Below are 21,045 nucleotides of genomic sequence, written 5' to 3'. Positions count from 1 at the left end.
AGAAGACAAATGTCATGTATTACCCATGTGATGGCTGCCCTTATTTAATCCACACTGAGTAACAGAGCTGCTTAAAGCATGGAACTGCATCCCACATCAGCTGTTCCACCACCAGCTGCTCAAAGCTGGAATAGCTTCTCTAAAAATCCAAAAAGCAGGATATATGCCATTGGAAATGAATAAACAGCTTTTTATTTTCTTTGACTACAGGGATACTAAGAAAAATATTCCCAAATCCTCTGTCCTGTGAAGAATCCAGATTTTCTCATCATGTTTTGCTGTTTTCACCAACCAGTAGTAGTTGTTTAAGGTTCAAGGATACTCATTCACTGATATCAATAGGTTCTGATGGCTGGAAGAACAATTTCTAGAACTAAAATAAACTACTTGTCCAAACTGCTAATCATGACTCATTCACCAGTGCAAATGTTCTCAGGTGAACTGGGTGTGCTCAGATTATTTTTTTCAGATTGCACCATTGTCTTAGCTTTGAAATTCTGGTTCTGCCTCCCTGAGTTTGGTAAGCAGCAGTTGAGTCTGTAAAGAAGGTGTGGCCTGCAGAGAAAACCTGCATGGAGCAAAGCTGCTGCAAGACCATTTGTGTCTCCTCTGAATAGAAAACACTTCTGTGTGCTGAGAGCCAGCCCAGACAGCTGATGTGTGCAGGGAGTGGGGAGGGGACTGTGTGCTCACAGCCCTCACACCGCACTGACACTGGGCAGTGCCAACCAGGGCTCAGCACTGGCAGAGCCCATTGCTGGGGTCGGTCCCCAATCCTGACTGGCAATGGACACAGCAGTGCCCTTCCCATGGAGCACCAAGACCTCTGGTAGTCACGCTAGTGAACAACCAGTGACATCTCAAAGCACAGGGACTGAAGCCATGGAAAGAGTGGATGGCTCCTCCAGGCTCCTGCTGGGACAAGATCCGAGGCTGTGGGCAATCCCAGCTTGGCAGGTGTCCTGTGAGTTAATGACAGGTTCCTGCAGAGGAGATTTTCTCTCTGTAGGAGTGTGAGCACACACTGTACAGCTGCAGACAGGTAAATGCTCCCAGGAATACACTGCACCAGGACTCACCAAGGAAACCTCTCCAGGAAAGTCTCCCAAGTGAAGCTCCAGGCTCCACTCAAACCCTGCTGCTCCACCAGGACACATCTGCTTGTTGCTAACAGAGTCTAACAGCGCCCCATTTCCCTAGAAACACGTGAGCACCAGTTTTACAGGCAGCCCTTCTCTCAGGGTGAGCAGGTTCCTTTCCCTCTGGCAGCCCCCCAGGCCTGGTGAGGACCCCCAGCCCTGCTGAGAGGGGAGACACTGACCGTGACCCTGAAGGGCGTGGTGGCCGCGGGCTCCATGGCCGGGTTCTTCTCCGCGATGCCGCTGGGCATGCTGCGCCTCTGCCCGCAGCGCTCCGGGGGGGACTCTGGGGACAGAACACAAGGGACAGTTACACACCCAGCAGCACAGGGCCAGCAGGGCCAGCAGGGCCAGCAGGGCCAGCAGCCCGTGCAAAATGTGCCATCTCCCTCCGAGATGTCCGCAGCGCAACCGCCCCACAGATTCCACTCGCATTTCCCCGAGCTGCCTGGAACAACATTCTACCAGCAAGACTTTCACCTTCAACAATTAGCATTTTTATACAACTGTAAGCTTCAGATAATGCCTGACAGGTTGGCATTATCATTATTTCCAGCCTGCAGATGAGTAAACAGAAACTGCATTGAGATGAGTAAGAATTATATGCAAATTACAGATCCGTGCACTTGTGGATTTGATCCTCCTCAGGAAAACTGCTAATGGAGTTAGAGGCACAGGATGCTGAAGTTACCTGTCTAATTCCTCTAGCAATTTGCTTTGGAACCAGGGAAAAAATCATTAAATCCTGCTTTTGATAAAGTATAAAATGAGGATAGGAATACTCACCTCCTTCCCCATTGGCAAGGAAGGGAGGGGGCTGAAAAGGTAAAATTAACAACTGAGGAGATTTAGAAAGATGTTAGGACAGGTCAGCTACAGCATTGTAAGGTGCTGTTTCCTCAGTTCACAAGCCCTCTTTGAAAGCACCATGGATCTCAGAAAAACAGATTTATTTCCAAGCTGCCATTCAGTGATGCTCAGACCTTGTAACAAACTTCCCTTCCCAAAACCCTTCCAGAGTCCTCCTTAGCCAAGCATTTCCATGGATGTTGTCTCCTCAGCAAGGTTCTGCCCTTGCCAAAGCCTGACTGTAAGAAACACCAGCAATTCCACCTGACAATTCCCGAGATGTGTCCTAAACCATTCCCAAAGAACAGACTGAGACTGCAGCCATGGATGGGGTGAGGTGCTGGCTCTTCCTTGGCTGCCACGAAACCTGTGTGAAACTCAGCCAGCCCAAAGCAGCAGCTCAGTGCCTTCCCAACCTCCAGCCAAGCCGTCAAACGTCTGGGGCACTTTCTCTGCACAAAGCTGCACTTTGAATCTCAAGCAGTAAAATCCTTTGGTGTAATCTCTCAGAAGATTCAGTCTCCCACCCCATTCCTTTGAGTCTTCTTTTGGTTTTGGGCTGTCATAAAGAAACTACTTGATTACAGCATTTTGAAAGTGAGCTTGAGATGACAACTGAAGAAGCTGCTTTGCATTTTCTTAATGACCGGAAAAATGAACTTTGTTTAAAGCATTTCTCACACACCTGGCTGGAAAACAGGAATGATGGCATTACCTGAAAGGCAGCTACAAGAAATTACTTTCCCCACGTGCTCCCCAGCCCTAAACACTGCTCAGCACTGAGGGAAAGTACCTGTATGGGGGTAACAGCCCCCCAACTTAGCTTCTTACTTCATCATTAAAATATACCCCAAGCAGAGCCAGCAAACACATCAGCGTGACCCCAGGCCAAACACAGAGCTGGCTTAGCACCTAAACCCTCCTGTAATTATTAAACTTATGGTTCATGAAATGTTTGGAGTCAAATCTCCATTTTAGTCTCTTTAAGCACTGTGGGTTTCACCTATAATTATTAAACTTACGGTTAATGAAATGTTTGGAGTCAAATCTCCATTTTAGCTTCTTTAAGCACTGTGGGTTTCACTGCAGGAGAGACATGTTACAAAACCCTCTGTAAGAAACCAGAAATAACCAGAAGGAGAGGTGGGTGTGGGTGTTGGAGGGGATGTGGGGGGAGCTGTTTGTTTTAAAGGTTAATAAAAATAGCTTACAGGTAAATTAGTAACTCCAGGAATGTACAGCAGAACAGCTTTACATGGAAAGCAGTATGAATATACAAAGGTTTAAGTGCCCTTTTTGCTTCTTCAGGGCTGGAGGCACCATCTCAGGCTGGGTCACTCTGCCCAGGGCCTGGCACAGCCACGCTGCCATAGCAAGCCCAGGGCCATGGAAAAGGGCACTGTGAGCCAGCAATAAAAACTCTCCACAGTCACTAGAGGCTGAGAAAGAAACGTCTTAATTTGCAGCAGAAGATATTTGGGTTAGGCACTGGAAACAGTCCCATCCTGCCATGGACAGTCACACCCTGGAACTGCTGGTGCAGAGAGGGAGAGCTCTCCATGCCCAGAGAGGTTCAGGGACAAAGGGCTGCCCTTCCTCCCCTCTCCTGGGGCACACAGATACCACATGCCTCCTGAAATTCCTTCCAGCCTTATTTTCTGTCATTTCTGTCAAATTTGCCCATTTGTGCATAAAATAAGCAAGCTACAAGATTCAGTGTCTGATTCAGTGTCTGATTTCAGCCTTTTCTTCCCAACCTCTCCCAAACTTCCATCTCTGTCTGGACAGACACGGTGGCAGTTCTGTGTCACCTCTCAATAGCACAGGGGGCCCAGGGCTCATCCACGTTATACAACACAGGACAGAGAAATAAACAACAGGGCTTCCTGCTTTTCCAAATATGTACAGAAGGCTGCAATGTTTTGGGTTTCCCCCTGTGCAGAATAAGATCTTCAAAGAGAAACTTCCTTGAAATTTTCAAGCCCCCCGAAAGCTCTCCCAGGTTATCCCCACACAGCTGGGCCAACATACTATTGCTGTGGAAGGCACTGGGAGGTTTTTAAGTTGAACATATCCCACTGCCAAGAGGACACACAGCACTGCAAACACTGCACATTAATTTAGGACCTCAGGCTTAGGAGTATTTCTGAAACTCTTTCTGTACAGTAATAAACACATTTGGTTTGTTAAGTAATTCAAGGCACTGGAGCTGACAGAATAATTAATCCTCACTCCACTCTTCCATGCCTGTGTTTCATGCTGTGGAATCGTTATGGAGCAGCACAGCAATCTCCCCAAGGCTCCAGGGCAGCAGCAGAACAGGCTGTGAGCAGCTCCTGGCACCCAAACTCCTGCTTAACCCACCCAACATCACTGCCTCCTTTGGCTCCACTCCTCAGACACTGCTCCAAGCAGGTTGTTATGTGTAACAAACACGCAAACAATTGTTGCTACTGTTTACTTTTCACTCAGCAAGAGGTGTTCTTCCATTTGCATTAGCTGCTCCTGTGAATCCCAACTAGTCCAAGAGATCATCAGTATTACACTTTCATTATGGAGAATAAAATACATTAACTCCTGTTTGTTCATCTCTCTTCACACTCCCCCCTCTCTCACAATTCCAGGGATCAGCCAGTGGAAGAGACAGCGTGAACAAAAGCCAAGGGAGGCCGCTGGATGGAATAACAACAAGCAGGCACTTCCAGCAAGTTGATCTCCTGATAAGAACCTGCTCCAGCTCCAGGCCAGAAAGGGAGGTCCAAGCTGAGTGCTGGGAGAGAAGTCAGCGAGGAGAGATGGTCTCCCTGAACTCACCAGGAGGAAGCCGTGCTGGCGAGCAGCGCACATGCCATGGCACTCGGGAGGAGCCGGGAAGGACAGGAGGAGAGGTGCTGACTTCATCGGAGGCAGCGAGAGGGAGAAGAACGCCCGGAATGCCAGAGCAGGCGGGACACGCGGCAGGAGCGCACGCTGCTGCTCCCAGCGCCGGGATGCGCTATGGAACGGAGGCTTTGGAGCACACCAAAACTTCACCAGAGCCTCTGGAGGTGGTGCAGGAGGCTGCGAGGTCTCCAGAGGCGAGGTCGGGCTGCTCGGAGCGGCGCTGGGGCTGAGCCCCTCCCCGGCCTGCCCCACCGGGCACTGCCCGACACCGCAGGTGCCCCAGCGCTGCCAGGGCGGAGCTGCTGTGAAACCAGAGCGAACAGGAATTACCGGTCTCCTGCTCGTACAATTACAGGCCGTGAATTAATTTTATTGCTTAATGAATTTAGGTGTTATTCCTCTAATTTCTGCATTATCTAATAAGTCCTTATTACAAACCCAAGAGAGGAGAGGAGGAGGCATGGTGACAGTGATTGAATCTGGCTCACGGTAGCATTTACGAATTAAGAACAATCCCTGGAGAACAGGTATCTGTAGTGTCTGCGTGATTCCACATACTCAGGAGAGGCTGCAGAAAAATCTACATTTCAGGCAGCTTTGGGTGGCCACGGGAGCCCAGGAGAAAAGATGGATCTTCAGTCTGAATCCAAATGGGGATTTAGAAGGGAAGAGAAGCACTTTTAAAAAGCGGAATAGGCAACAATAGAAAATAATAAACACTGAGCTGACTTTCCCCTTCGCAAGGTGTGAAGAATTTTGAGTGGGAAGCAGGGGTGCCAAAATGTCTGATTTGCAGTGACAAAGAGGCTGTGAGAGGTTATAAAAGCCCTCGGTGCTCCCATCAGCTGGCCCAGGAATGCAGCTGCAGGGCCACCTTTGTGGTTCAGTTACCTGCAGAAGTATTTATTGGAATGTATCACCCAGAGCCCTGCTGGTCCACAGCAAATTCCAGCTGATCCCTTACAGCAATGTTAGAACCATACAAATTAATTAAAAACCAAACCTTTATTAGGCAATAAAATAGACTTTTAAATGAAAATGGTCATGAAGCAGAAGTTGAGGGCAGGTGCTGGTGCCCTCTGAACAAGCAGACTCCTCTGAAAGCAAACTTAATGAACACAGAGAGGGTGTTCTCCAGGCTAAGCGAAGCCATGTCACCCCTGCTTCTTATCTTAGAATAAAATTATTTCTTTTTGCATCTTCGAATCTCTGGCTTAAACATTTATAAACTTTCATGAAGCCCAGCAATCCCCCTGGCTGTACCCACAACTCTTCCACATCAGAATCACTGATTTACTCCCCAGTCATTTCATGCTCCAAGCAGAAATAGTTTCACATTTTCTCATGCTCTCATGACCTTTCCAGACAATTAAGAACACTGTTTACAGAACTACAGCTTGTAAAAATCCCTCTCTCTTATCTAACTGTTTACATACAGAACAAAAAAATAAATTGGGATCATTACTTGCCTTCTGGGCTACACTCTGGCACCAAATACTTTGAATTAAACAACTGAGTCTATGCCTACAGTTAATGCTCCCTATGGAGACTACACCAAACTGATCCAGCTTCTTACCAGTGCCTTGTTTCCCCCACAGGTGACTTTGGGGGTACAAAAGCACCACATTCAGTGTGTCTCTGATGACTGAGCCCCTGCCTAAAAGCAGCAAAGTGCACCTGAAGCACCAATTAGAGCCACACAATTCTCTGCAGCTCCAGGAACGGTGGCTGGGACAGTTGTGTCAACTGAAGCGCCTTGTTAGAAGTGCCTGGAATACAGAAAACAAATCCCAGAAAATATCAGAACACACTGGTTCCCTCAGCTAAAATCTGTTATCATCTTCTCTCAAAGTGGGACTAAGATCTCCTGAAAGAAGAGCTTTTTCTTTGTTAAATAATGATTTGGAGTGACTCTGACCTTTGCCACGGCACGCTGTGCACTTTAATGGATCTCCCCTCATCTCTGTGTCAGGTTCCTGGATATCATGGATTTAATATTCCTCATCCTGCTCCTGAGCCAGTGCTATTAATGGCTCTTGAATCAAGTACTGAAAAAAGCTCTGCTATTTTTCTGAGTATTTGATATGTATCTATTCCTCTGTTTTCTCTATTACCCAGTTAGAGAACTCTTCTCGCAGCGCTGCCACGGTGCTTTTTGCAGTGTGCAAGCAGCAGAGCCCCTTCTGCTGCCTTCCTGCGGGCTGTGGCTGCCTGGTGCAGCAGCCCCTTCTCTCCTGGAGGGCCGGGGTGGTTCCGTGCCCGGCCGGGCAGTGGCACAGCCGCGGTGCCGGTGCCGCACTAGATGGAGCTGGAGGCTCTCGGCTGCCCGAGCGCTCCCGGCCCGGCCCCGCGGCGGCGCTGGGAATTCTCCGCTGCGCTTCGGCCGCTGGGTCACTCGATGGTCAGTGCAGTTAAGGGCAATTTCCCTGCACTTTCTCTGCTCTTTCCCTGCTGTGGAGCCATTCCAGCACAGCCGGCACTCTGACAGAGAGCCAGGGCAAGTACTGCCCCCCAGAAATCCAGGTGGAACACATCCTTTACCTGAGGAGGCAGATTAAATGTATTTGTCGAGGGAAAATCCTTCTCCAAGGGCAAAAGGGAAAGAAGAGAAGAGCACTAATGGGAAAGGAAAGCTGAGGTATTTCTCACAGTGAGTGCTCTGAAAATACAGCAGATTCTGAGTGCTACAAGCCTGGAGACCAGATCCATGTGCATAAGGCACAGCTGCAGGTCCCCAGATCTGGTGCCAGGGACAGAATATAAGGCATCCATAAGACCCTCCCTTTCTAAAGATAAACAGCAAATCATGCTGATTGAGCAGCCTGTAGTACCAACTCCATCTTACTGTCTGGTATTTTTTAACTAGATATGTGTGTGTATATATATATATATATATATATATATATGGTATTTTTATTCTTTCATTATTAGTCTCTGAAATAAAATATGTATGATATTTATCTTCCTCTGCTATGATATCCACAGAACAAATTCCTCCTCTGCTAACGGCATATCATTAGGAGCCTTTTCTCCAGGGTGAAATTGAAATCAAGCTCAGACTTAAAAAATACATCAGAAAAAGCTGAAATTCTATCCTGGTTGGGGGCCAGATCGTGGTGACTGCCAATACCCTGGCTGAAGTGGAAAGGATGATAAAGTGAAGTGGAACATCAGCATCCTCCCTTGTGATGATAAAGACAAGCAACACGGAGTGTGGAGAACAAGGAGTCAGCTCTGGGGAGATTTAAATTAGGCTCATCCATCATGCTGAACCTTCCTGCAAAGATTCTGCTCTGTCACCACGAGCTTTCTTGCAGCACTTTATCCACAGAGGCAATCTGAGGGCAAGGAGAAACTTCCATACTCTGCAATTCCTGTCCCTGCAGGTGTCAACTGGCCATGGCTCTGTGCCCTGCTGGGAGGGTTGGCTGGGGGTTTTCCCCCAGACTGACCTGGACAGCTGAGCTGAGCAGGCCAGAGCAGCTCCCTTCACATGGAGCAGAAATGGAACCTTCACACAGTTAATTCCCAGGCCATTCTTCCAGCCGTGGAACAGGTCTGTACTGGTAACATGCAAATTAAATAAATAAATACTTAATTTATAAGCATGATTCATCAGAGGTTTCATCTTCTACAGCAAAGAAACAGATGTTCTATTGATGGCGCTTCATTAGAGAGATAAATGGGGTCACACACGTATCTCTGTTCACATCCATCTGCATAAAAGACCAAACATTAAGATTTGAATTTCACATGGTGCATGTGGCTCAGAGCAGCCTCAGAGGGCCTCAGTGCCCAGAGCCTGCTGACCAACTCAGATTGTCTCAACGGCCAAGGAGTTTTTAACTCTGCTCAGAAAAGCAGGAGGTTGGGATTTACCTCTGCCTATTTAGGAGACAGTGTCACTGGGAACACACAAGAATACTGGATTTTAAGTAATGGATAATGGATGGCAGTGATTTTTTGTACCCACTGAAATACAGGATCTGTCATGAGGAAGCAACTCAAAGCAGCAGTGCCAGCAAAGTCTGGAACCACTGTTCTTCCTCCAGTTCAAGTCAGGGAGGATTAGGATTGGGAACAGGGTTAGGGATGGCTGAGAGGGATTTTCTGATTTTCCAAATGTTAACGCAGGAGGCCTCAGAGTTCCCACAGCAAACAGAAACAAGTCTCCTGCACTTCAGCAGGCATTAACAGAAGATAATGCTTATAAAAACGAGTGGTATTCTTTCCACAGATGTCGTGCCTTTGCTGTGTGTGGATGTGAGTGTGTGCACAGCTGTGTCAGGCACAGCAGCTCTGCACACCTGGGCAATGCCTCCCTGTGCCCAAAGCCCTGCTGAGAATCCATCCCTGCTCACTGCTGGTCCCCATCCATCTCTGCTCTGCCTGCTCATACTCTCTTAGCAATTGTTTCACTATTAGAAATTGTGGAATGTAAATCCTAATTTATTGTGACTGATCCTTTTATTTCCTCTGGGGGTGGGTGGGTATTTCTGCTCCTCTCCCACAAACCTGCTCTGCAAACACTTGCAGGTGGCAGCTGCACACTCACTCTGCAGTTTTCAAGCAAACAACACCAGTGCCAAGGAGAGACAAGAAACCTTAAAAACCAGTCGTGTTTTCACTTCCCAACCTATTTTTGAAACAGGAGGGAGCAGGGGAATGTTCTTACCTACACCAACACTGACATTTGCATTTTCCATCCTAAAAAATATGCCAGATATGTGTTGGAATTTCTCCCTCCAAAACTGCCCTGCAGTCACTGCGAGGAGCAAATGGGCACTTGAACAGCAACACTGCAACCCTGCAGAACAATTCAGCAATTTAGTGACCAAAATTCACTTTCCTGGGGAGGTTAATGCACCCCACCCCACTCTCTGAAATTTCATTTTGGTGTTCACCTGACTTTTAGCTGATCCTAGAAGCAGAGTTATGTAAATGAACACCAAATGTTCTCACTTCAAACACACCAGCCCCATCAAAATGTGTTCTTGTCTAAGGGTATAAAGGTAATAATTGGTAACCTTTGACTGCTAAAAATGTAAAGGGAAAATATCTTTCATTTAAAACTTGCTCGTTTGGTTACCATGGACACTGCTTAATCATGAAGGATGACTATTACTTGTTCCTATAGAAACCCAGAAGCTTAAGAAGCATCCTGTAATTTAACTCCAGACGCCAAATTTTACACCAGTCCCCCTATTAGCACATTTGGGTACTTCAGAACAAGCCCTGGCTTGATCTCTGACTCTAAAAGAAATTCAGTGATGCAGAAATGCTGTAAGGAACCAAAAATATGAGCATGTAAGGTACAAAAGAAACTTGCACTTCACATAAATTGGTTTCTTCAAAAGGAAACATTAAGTGCTCAGCATCTGAGGATTCCTCTTTCAGTGCAAACGTTAATGAAGCAAAACTTTGGTTGTCTTTATTCCTGTCAGTGTTCCCCAAGTCCATACAGTTGCAGGGCATGTCTTTCCTCCAACTGAGTGCTTCAGTGCTCAACTTAAGATGAACTTCTGGAGCAGTGTGAGCGCCTGGGATTCCTAATGAGCCTCTGGGTGCCACTTGTGGTCCCAGCCTGGCTCTCCAAAGCAGACCTACAGTAAAAACATGCCCCTCATGCAAGGAAAAAACCAATAGGCAGTACAACCTGCAAAATTCAGGCCATGTGTTGCTCTAACAAGTCTTTTAGAGTTTATGCTTATTAGTAAAACCACAACACTTGTCTGGCATTGCTCATTACCTCAAAGCTTTACCTTCAGTACCAAAGAAATATTAGTCAGAATCTCTCACTTGAGTAGTTCTGGGGGAAAAAGCTTCCAGAAATTACCTGTGGCTGACACTGCTCCTTGACCCTCACCAGCTCTAGATGGGGAATGGATTCACAGTTTTCAAAAAGCCATCCATTTTTCCATCCTCTGAGTCCCAGAGGAATCAGAGTAAAAGCCTGACCCCGAGGCTGCACAAACCAGTGACAGGAGTCGGGAGTTCTGTGCACCTTCCTTCTCAAACAACACACAATTAATGCCTGACTCTAAAATATTCTCTGTAGTATTGCAGAGGAAAGCAAACTACCCTCAGCAGAGTCTGAACTGAAAAAAGCAGAACTGATAAAGCCCAAATGAGAACGTTCCCTGACCCAGCTCGTTCCCATCTCTATTGAGAGCAGAGTGAATTAAAGGATTAGAGAGTGCCTTCAGTGCAATAACTTAGGGGATTAGTGGCACACTAGAAGACCTTCAAGGGAAATACAGGTTTAAAAGCTTTAAAAGGCAGCTCTGTGTCTAAATTGTTTGGACTGCCTCAGCTGTAAGGAGACAAACTTACTCTAATACATGAGTGATCATGAAAAGTCTGCTGAAACCCCTCGAAGCATGTTTTTGGAAGCAATTCTAGTTTGGAATCAGACCAGGGTTTTTAACCTCTTTCTCATTTAGTACCTACGGCATGTAGATAAAACCTCATTCTGCATTACTCGAGAGCAAATCTGCTACTTAATTCCTTTCAGAGCAGTCAGCCCCTCTCAGGAACACTGTCAGGGGAAAAGGATGGGACTACCAGGAGGAGAGGGCTGGAAACAGAGATAAAGGAAGAGATGAGCAAAAAGTGACAGTGCTCCTCAGAGATTCCCACTGGGGTTTCCCAGGGGAACTTTTACAACTTGATTCATTTCTGATCTCGTGGGAATTCCTCCCAGAGAACACTCACTGAGTGTGGATGTTCCTGCATTTCTGGAGGACGTGGGGCAGGTCAGGCTGTGCTGTAGGAGCAGCGGGAGTCAAGGCACTGCTGCCACCTCGCTCCTGCTGAAGGGTCAGTGCAATAAATTTGCCTGTAATAAATTCACTCTAAATTTTTGCTTATTAAAGGGAATCTGAGATTTAAGCATTGTTTAATATCAAAACAATTCCAGAATTCCTCCATCACACACCACTTCCCAAGTCATTAAATTTAGTCTCGATTTTTCCTAGACAATGAAGCATTGAACAAACACAGCAAAGTCTCAGCTGGAGCACTGGTGCTAAAAATAGCACAGCTGCCAGTGAATATTTCCTATAAACAGCACAGCTTTAAACATTTTGCATATCTTTTCTATGGGCATCTGTCAGCCATGCTGTTAAAATTTCAATGAAAGACTGCAAGACCTCTGTAGTGAAACAGAAAATGCCACAAAAGAGACTTGAAAAACAAAGCAATGATCGTTAAAAAGTGCAAAGCAGGAAGGTCTCCTTTTCCTGGCATTTAAAAGACACCACCCTTGGAAATAAAAAGGTCTATTGCTAATATTTATTACTGGGCTCCTCACTTGCCTGCTCCCAGCTCTTAAAATGAAAAACAAAGTTCTGCGGAGGTGGAAAGAAATTCCACCTGGCATTCCTTGTCCAACATCACTTTTTGTTAACGTGCTGCAGAACAGATTTTCAGCTAGGAAAGATTAGTGAGAGGTGAGTGCAATTTCAGATGGCTTTAAATATAATAAAACCTCCTTAGTTGTTATGTCACTCTGGGACATGCTGGGACAATTTTCCAGTCGCTGCTTCCCTTGTCCCAGGCGAGTGCCTGAACCTCCAAGGTATTGATTATTTGGGTATAAGCTGATCTCTCCTTTATCACTTAAAAGGTTTTGATTTCATCAAACAGAGAGACAAAGACTAAATTCCATCTGTTTTCAACAGATGTGTATCTGAATAGCCTGTGCTGACCCAGCCTGACCTTGGCCTCCCAGCTCAGTGCTCGGTGCACTGAAATTCTGGGTTTTGCTGAAGATCAGTCAGTTTTCTCTTCATAGCAGCCATCAAAGGCAAGTAAGAAGAAAGTCTGTTTAATAAAAATCCTTTTCATAAAACACCTTGAAAAGCATCTGTGATAAACAGAACACAGAGCAAGACATTTATGTCTGAGGCTGACAGAGGCAGAAGGATCAGGAACACTAAGCCTTCAAGATCAGGAACTCCAATGTTCTCAGATTCTCAGGGCTTTGATGCCAGCTGATTGCCTGCAGAGTTCTGCACGAGAAAGGCCTGAAGCCAAAGCTGCATTTGGCTCAGAGATGGGACTGTGAATGGAGCACCCTGAGTGGTTTCTATCAACAAAGGGAATGTTCAGAACACTTCCCACTGACCCCCACATTCCTTCATCGTGTCCATGCATAAAGAGAAGCAGGGAGAGGTCCTGAAGAAAGCCACGGACCCAAGTACAGCCACAAGCAGGTGCTGCTGTCACTGAAAATTCTCCTTGTCCCCTCTCTGCCTCCAAGTACCTTCCACTTCATCAGATGGGTCATCTGGGAGTAATTCTAATTATTGCCGTGATTCCTCCTGCAGTCCCACACATCTCTGAGCTGAACAGATGGTCCAGGGGTTCTGCAGGTAGATTTTTATCTAACTAATGTTTACCTGCAGCGTGTCCTGACCCTCTGTGGAGAGCAGAGCCAGGGGTTTCAGGCTCTGTCCTCACTGCAGCAGGGATTTCAGTGCAGTGAAGCCTGTCTGCTTTACCCACTCCCAGAGGGTTTAAATGTGCTGAAGGCAGGATCTCATCAGCCTCCTCGAGCAGCCTTCCCCTCCTGCTCAGCTCTGCCCTGCCCAGCAGTGCCACTGGTCAGATATTCCAGGCTGGGCCTCCCAAAGGGGCAGAGTGACAAACACACCGACATGTGATGGCTGTGCTGAAGTTCAGCACCAGGGCTGACCAGCGAGCCCCAGAACAGAGGGTGCCACCACATGAACCACTGAACGAGCTGCTGTCACTGCCAACAGCTCAAGCCCTGGACATTGTTCCGCACACTGAAGCAGGCTGGCTCCATCTGGAGTCCCAGCACAAAGCTCTCCCCTCCCTCAGATCCTTGCACAGAAAATGCAAGCTCTGCTGACTCTGCCCAGCTGGAAGCACCAGAGCAGCTCTTTCCTGAGGGAGTGGCTCTCTCTGTACCTCAGGAAGCAAAACCCATTTCCCAAACTGGGTCTCAGCCCTCCCGGACTATGCAAGCTGTAACCCCAGCCTGACTTTTCCTGCTGTTCCTGGGGCAGGATGGGCTCTGTCCCTCCATCCCTGGCAGCAGCAGCAGTGGCAGAAGGGCAGGTGTGGGTGGGTGGCATTGCCACTGGTGGGGAGAGTGGGCTGTGGCAGTAGATAAAAACATGTTTTCAAACACAACTCCTGTGTGTTCAGAGCCTGGGGGATACAGAGGGGGCTGGAAGAGGGCTCTGCCTCACAGCAAAGGCAGCACCTCAGACTCCTGGGTGCTCCAGCCTCAGCCCCAGCCCAGGCATCCATCATTTGGCTGGATGCAGCCCAGGAAATGATCCCACACGGGGACAGGGATCCTGTGCCAGCAGAGATCTCCTCCTCCCTGGTAAATGTGTAAGGATTGCCCCACCCCCAGCAGGTTCCTTGCTCAAAAGCATCTGCTGAAGTGACATCCCTTGGACAAGATCAACTTGCAGGTATCACAGCTCCTCCAGCAGAGCCACAGGCTCACCTGAGCCCTGTGGGGATCTTGGCAAAGGATCCAGAGACTGCAGAGTGCAAAAACTGCCAAGAGGATGTCTGGGAAACACACACGTGGCAAAGCAGACATTGCCAACTCCTGTGAAGTAACTCCAATCCGCCTGAATTAATGGCAACCTCCCACTAAGTATTGCTGACCTCTGAGAATCCCAGAGACACAAACTCCCCTGCGGATCTGCCCCTGGGGAGGGGGCCCTCAGCTCCCTCCTTCCTCCACACTTGCAGGGCTTGAATTCAACAGTACATCACCCCCAAATCCAGAACCTCCTTCTGATTTCTGCATTTTCCACAGCCCCCAGACCCTACAGTTCATCAATCTTCCAGTGGGAATAAAAACTGTTAAGGAAAGTATTCGTGCTGCATTATTCCAGTACTTCCATCACCCTGCCCAGCCTGGACCAAGCCCCCTCTGACCTCCTGTGTGACACCACCACTGCACAACCATACAGATCAAAAACAGCGAGAAAATTCTCATCCAGCTTTGCAAATCCCTTTCAGATTTCCAGATAAGAGGAGCTCAGCCAGTGCTGAGAGGCAGGGATCCCACAGACAACACAAAATACTCCAGGAGAGATCAACAGCAACAAGATTTCAGCTGGTTCAAATCCAATTTCTTACAAACTTTCGGGCTGATTCCCATTTCCATCAAATCTGCCTATATGTTCCTCATGTTTCTGACAAATGATGCCATTAAGTTCACTTTGGGTTACCTAAACGAAACTGAACACATTTAGTTTGTCATAGTAACTGAAATTACAGTAAAATATTTTGGTTTTGCACAGCACACAAATAAAGAGGGAAAGGGAACTGGGACATGTTTGGGAATTTACAAACACTCCTCCCTGGCAGGCAAAACAACAACAACAAAAAATCATACAAAGAAAATCACTGTCTGAAGGAAAAGCTGAAGCTCAGGGACTGATTTAGCTTCCTATTGTTTTCTCAGCAATGATTCAAAATCCTTAAAATCATCCTGAGTGCCAGGAAAAGAGGAGAGAGGACATTGCACTGAGTTAAATCTTGCAGAGCTAAAGTCAAGTTTAAAATCTGCTTCGTAAATCAGAATTAACTGCAGTGAGACAAGTCCAAGCCTGGATTTGCACAGACACCTGACGTGAAGTTGCAGTTGTGCTTTTTATTCACACAATAACGAGAAAAAGGGAAATCTTTTCAGTTAATGGCTTTGGTTAGGCTCACAGCATGATAAATACACCAGGACTGACAGACTGCAGGGCAAACACAACCCTCTCCCCCCCTTCTTTCTGAAAAAATTCAATAGGGAAACACTCACATACTCCCACTTTTTGGCTGCTTTAACGACAGGGAAAAGAACCAATAAACAGTTATTTCACAGTAGAAGAAAGAGAAAGGCAGAACAGCTTGTTTTAAAAATGCAACTGGGTCAGTTGCTGCCTCCAGTAGAAGGAATGGGCTGCCTGTGCCCTACAGAAACATCCCTCAGTGGACCTCCCTCCTGCTGATGAGGACAAATAAGCCCTTTTAGAGCAGGATTTTTAAAAGTGCAAAGTGATTTGGGGCTTCAAGTCCCACAGGTTTCTGCAAAGCCTCGGGAGCCCAATCTTTAGGCTCTTTGGAAAATCCTACCCCTAAACTGTTCTCAGCTTTGTCATCTGAACCCCCTGGTGACACTCGGCTCATGAAGACCAAGGAGTTCCAGGCACACACCTCTGCAGAGAGACACCATCTCCTGAGCACGGCTCCCAAAGCTCTGCAAGCACCAAGGGGGCCTCCAGACATCTCGGAGAAGCGGTTCCCTCGATGGCACAGGATGCACAGAGGTTACTGGCAGCCGGGGCAGCGGCAGCTCTAACACGGTCAGAGCCGAGCCCCTCGCACCCTTGTGCAGAGCCCCCCGGGCCGGGGCAGCGCCCCTCCTCATCCTCATCCTCACCTACCTACGGCAGCGGGCTGAGCGCGGCACGGAAAGGGCTCGCAGTTACCCCGGCTCAGCCTGTTCCGGCTGCGGGATCTGCTTCGCTGTCTCTGCAGTCGGGACCTCCGGAGCAGTCGGTAGTAGTAGGACGGTCTCCCAGAACTTTTCCTGCTGTTCGTGGACATTTTTGGATCTATTTTACACACCCACGCGCATGCAGGCACAGGTTCGCTCTCCCCTCTGGTACAGGAGCAAAACAGTCCCAGCGTTTTAATGAACTGGAGGGTGGTTCTTTGGAGGGGAAAGGGAGAGGGGGGAAGAGGAACTCTTCACTTGACACATTTAAAAAGAAAAGCAACAAGAAGAAAACATAAAAGAGAGAGAGAGGAAAAAAAAGCAAGGGGCACCGGAGTGCATGTCTCAGCCGAGGGAGGACTGGCAGCGAGCAAGATAAACCGTGCTAACAACTCCTGCCCCCAAAAAGATAAGGCTGCTGGAGAAGGAATAGGAAGCCAGAGCTGGCCTGGGCTCCTGGAACGTGAGGCATAGGCTGGAGGAAATCCTGGACTGGATCCTGTCCGCCAGACAGCAGCAGCTGAGCAGAGTGTCCTGAAGCTGCTCCGCCGCTCTGCCTGGCCCGGCCCGGCCCGGCCCGGCCCGTCCCGGAGGAGGCGGCGGGAAGGGCTGCGCTGGGGAGGGGGATAATGATTTCCTGGCCGTGGGACACATGTTAATAATCATCATGGAGCAAAAGCCCCGGAAAATAATGTGAAATTTGAGAGGGGAAAACTTTAATTAGAAGTTGAATGAACAGAGCTCCAGACTCCCCATGAGGCCCATTTCCTTTCAACATTCAAACTGAGTTATAGCACATCCCACAAATTAGAGAAAGGGTCTATTTACCATTTGGGTCCTGATGGCAGCGAAGATTCTGCCTCCGGCTCATATTGCTCCATAAAATTACATTTCAATGGGCAGATTTAACACTTTAAGCCATGGAAGAAAATAAAACAATATATATATATTAAACAGATAAAAATTTCACTCCATATTTACTGTTTCAAAAGGTCAGAAGTGAATTGTCCAGAATCCTGCACCTAAGCTCCTTCCCTTGATGGCACAAAAATGACTCTGAAGGAAGTGACAGAAAACATTTCAGAGGCCCAGAATGGTGGCCAAGAACTGAATGCACGACTGCTGCTTCTCCCAGGCTGGCAGGTAACAGAGAAGCCTCATCCGAGTGGGATGAGCTGCAAAACAACATCTGCACAATAACTTTCTGTGTTGTATCCTCAGTTTGTCATTTTTCCCAGACTTCTGTGCAAATTTATCTTTGTGGTGTCTTATGACCAGACATGGGCTTGGCTGTGGATGAGCCCCATTCCCCGTCAGCAGGAGCTCCAGCAGGAGCTGGAAAGCTTCCCTGGATTATCCTGGGTTGTACCTCCAGTAACAAGAGGCAGAAACTGTTCCAATTCAGCAAGGGCACTGGGACAGGAGTCCCTTCCCCAGCACCAAACACCCTCCCCGATTTTAGGATTTCACACATTTCTGCAGTCATGGAAAACATCAGAATTCTACACAGGCCCTGCTTTCCTATTCCCATCGAGAAATAAACCCACGCTGGGTGTGAGGCAAGGAGGAAAGCCAAGGCTGGCTCTTCGCTGCAGTCCATGCCTGGTTTTGAGGCCACACGGAGGAATTCGGGACAGCTTTGGGGCGGTGCAGGAATGAGCAGGGCAGGACAAGTTCGGGTCAAGGAGGCAGATCCCAGCTGGACAGAGGGGGCTCCGGCCGGGCCTGGGGTGCTGCTCCAGAGCATCGCACTGCTGCACCCCCAGCACAGCCCGGCACCAAGGAACAGCTTTCACCTACTGCACGTCTGCCCGCCTCTCCTCAGCCAGAATCATCTGCCTTTTCATTTTTGGGTACATAAAAAAATAACAGTACACAGACAACTCTAACTGCTTTCCAGACGAGCCGAGACTCATCCTATGCAATTCCCAAATGGAGCTGAGAACATCCAGAGCACAGTGATGGGAAAGGCTGAAAACACTGAGGCTTGGTTAAAGATTTGCTGTAGACAAGAACCCAAATATTCAGGTGTCTCTCCGCAATTTTGTGTCATAATAACTGGAATGAAAGCTCTGAAGAGAGTCTTTTACAATTATGCTTTTATCACTAGAAATGTCTTTAAAAAGGCCTATCCAATTTACTTTTGTCATTCCCAATAGAAAAAAAAAGGCACTGATGGAAATGAAAGTTTAAAGAAAACCATTTTAAAAGCTCACCCAAATTTAGATGATCTGAAAGGGGAAAGTTTGATTTTGTTTATCTGGAGCCAGGTGACTCATGCTCAGAGCTCTGGGGATGCAGCAGAGGCGGCTGCTGGGGATCTCCTCAAGCTCTGAGAGAATGTGAGGTGGGAACGCTTGGGGATTTTTGTTTTTAATCTGCCAGGTACCTTCAGAAACACTCATACAGGTGACCACGAAGCAGGAGAAGTTAATGAGGGACTATAAACTGTATGACAAGAGAAAGCAGCCCTGTATAAAAGCATAAATAAATGGTTGGGAGCTGTGTTCCAGTTTCACCAGCTTGGCTCTGTCTCTCACTTAAATGTTTTTAAGGATTTAACTTCAGATGCTACACATCAGCAGACAGGAAAATGAACAACCCACCTAGGGGGGATATGACTGGACTGGACCTTTCCAATTAATCCAACACTGCTCTCTTTTCTTCTTTCTTTACTACTTTTCTTCTCTTTTTGAAAGCCGCACCCTGGCACAAATGCTCTGTGTACAGCAGAATCTGCCACTCACAAATGTGGGATTATGAACTGCTCGGGAGGAAAGCTGACAGCATTAAATCTCTGTCTCTAAAATAACACATCCCAGTCTGGCTGCTCCCTCCAACAGGCAGCTGGATGAGCTCAGTCATGGAGCTCTGCTGGACCTTTCAGGAAGAAGAGCAATTGAAGATAAATGTAGCAGTGATTTTTGGGGTGTTAACTCCTCCTCCCCAGCATTGAACACAAACCTAACCTGTGGAATTAAATATAATTAAACACATGCCAAACCTGTGGTAAAATACCCAGTCTGAGGCACTGCTGGGCTTTAGCAGAGAACTCAGCACCCAGGGCTGACCTGGGTGTCACCCACTGCTGGCACCCTGCCCTTAACCCCCCCTAAACCCAGAGCCCTCAGAATTTATGGCAAGGAACTTGAAATCCTTATTGTGAAGGCAAAAGTTTCTGTTCTCTGTCAGAGGGGTCCAGTCAGCACCAAAACCCTGATCTGGACAGGTCTGAGGATGCCCCGACTTGTTCACACACAGAATTCATGGCTCTGAGTCCAGGCTGCTTCTGAGGCAGCAGCTTCAGGGATTTCATTTCAGTTTCCCAGACTTCTTTCGTAAAGAAGGGAACTGAAGTTTTCAAAATTTAAACTAAACAACAAAAAAAAAAAACAAACAAAAAAACAAAACCAAAACAACCCCAAAAAAACCAAAACCAAAAAAACCCCAAAACTTTAACTAACCAAACAAGAAGTATTTTGGCTCGGCCGACAGAGGAGTGGTGGATATCAGCTTAATTTCTAGTTTGCATTAGGCCAATGAACTGCAGAGAGACCACCAATAAATTGAATAAAAATCAGACTACAACCCCAATTTCCCTGTTACATGCAATCCCTCTGTCCCTGAAGAATTGTCATAATCCTCCTGAAGCCCGAGGGAAAAGGAGGACAGGAAAATCTGTACAAAATCTGTCTTTTCCAACCCGAGAGAAACAGTGTTTCTGTCATCTCTCAGTGTGTACTGTCATTATGGTCATTATACACAGGGCAGGGCCAGAGGTGCTAAGGAGGATCAATGTCCCATTGTTCTGGGATCTGCATCACCACCAATTAAGAGCCCTCCTGATCTAAGGCAGTGCAGAGTATTGCACACACTGCAAGAATGGAGCTCCCAAGCCCATTCCATGCCTAGAGAAGTGAAGCCCTGAGTGATTTACTCAGCATCACGTCAGAAGGCTGGGGCAGAGTGAGGCAGAACCCTGCACCCCTTATCCTTGCCCAGAGAGTAAATCGAGCTTCCCCACTCCTGAGACAACTCCCTCAGGATGAACAAGTATTAAACATAATTATCTTTTATTCCTACAGCATCTTTTGTCCATAAGAGCACAGACACTTGCAAATATTTGTTCATTTTAATGTACTTAAACATAAAATTACTCTTTTTCACTCAGGTAAAAAAAAATCCAAGGAATGTGATCAATATTAAGTGAGGAAGTCAGTTATTTACTTCTAATAAATAATGACCTGATTTTAACAAAGAGTCATAATATATTTTTAAAATGTGAATAAAATAATTTCTCAGCTATCACTATCCAAAAAGGAAGAAAGGGAAACACCTCCAATTCCCAACCAGCCGAGTTTTGGGTCACATTTCCATTTCTGCAGCTCCGTGGCGGTGGGAATTCCCAACAGGCTGGCTCCAAGGCCAGCAGGAGGAGGCTGAAGGTGCTCTGAGCAGAGGGGAAGGGTCCCTGGCCCCGGCAGAGCCTGAGAGCCCCGAGACGTTTCCTGCAGCCCCGTGAACTCCGGGGACAAACAGCGAGGCTGACTCCGAGCACGCACATTTCCTGCCCACTTCCCCGCAGAACAATAGGGCTAAAGAACATCAGCTTCTCACAGCAGCTCTCAGCAGCTGGGGAGAGCACAACAAAACCACCTCACTTGCTCTGCTGGCACAGAACACTTCACT

The 21,045-nt window shown here is 47.4% G+C and overlaps 1 protein-coding gene across 8 annotated transcripts in view; it reads right to left on the bottom strand.

Annotated features, from left to right (window-relative positions):
• Positions 1–21,045, bottom strand: part of DAB2IP (DAB2 interacting protein) — a 155,176-nt gene that overhangs the window by 106,618 nt on the left and 27,513 nt on the right. For 3 of the 8 annotated variants that reach the window (XM_030286618.4, XM_030286614.4, XM_030286620.4), the window contains exon 2: positions 1,322–1,425. In XM_030286618.4, the coding sequence (XP_030142478.3) occupies positions 1,322–1,425 (104 nt within the window). Of the gene's footprint in view, positions 1–1,321; positions 1,426–4,802; positions 5,072–16,303; positions 16,850–21,045 lie in introns of those variants that run through there. The other 5 variants (XM_030286617.4, XM_030286619.4, XM_030286615.4 and 2 more) reach the window with 5 other exon arrangements.

The sequence above is a fragment of the Taeniopygia guttata genome, chromosome 17 (assembly GCF_048771995.1).
Source record: "Taeniopygia guttata chromosome 17, bTaeGut7.mat, whole genome shotgun sequence".
In the NCBI taxonomy this organism is placed as follows: Eukaryota; Metazoa; Chordata; class Aves; order Passeriformes; family Estrildidae; genus Taeniopygia; species Taeniopygia guttata.
Note: the sequence above shows the minus strand (reverse complement) of the source record. Positions and strands in the feature narration are given on the sequence as shown.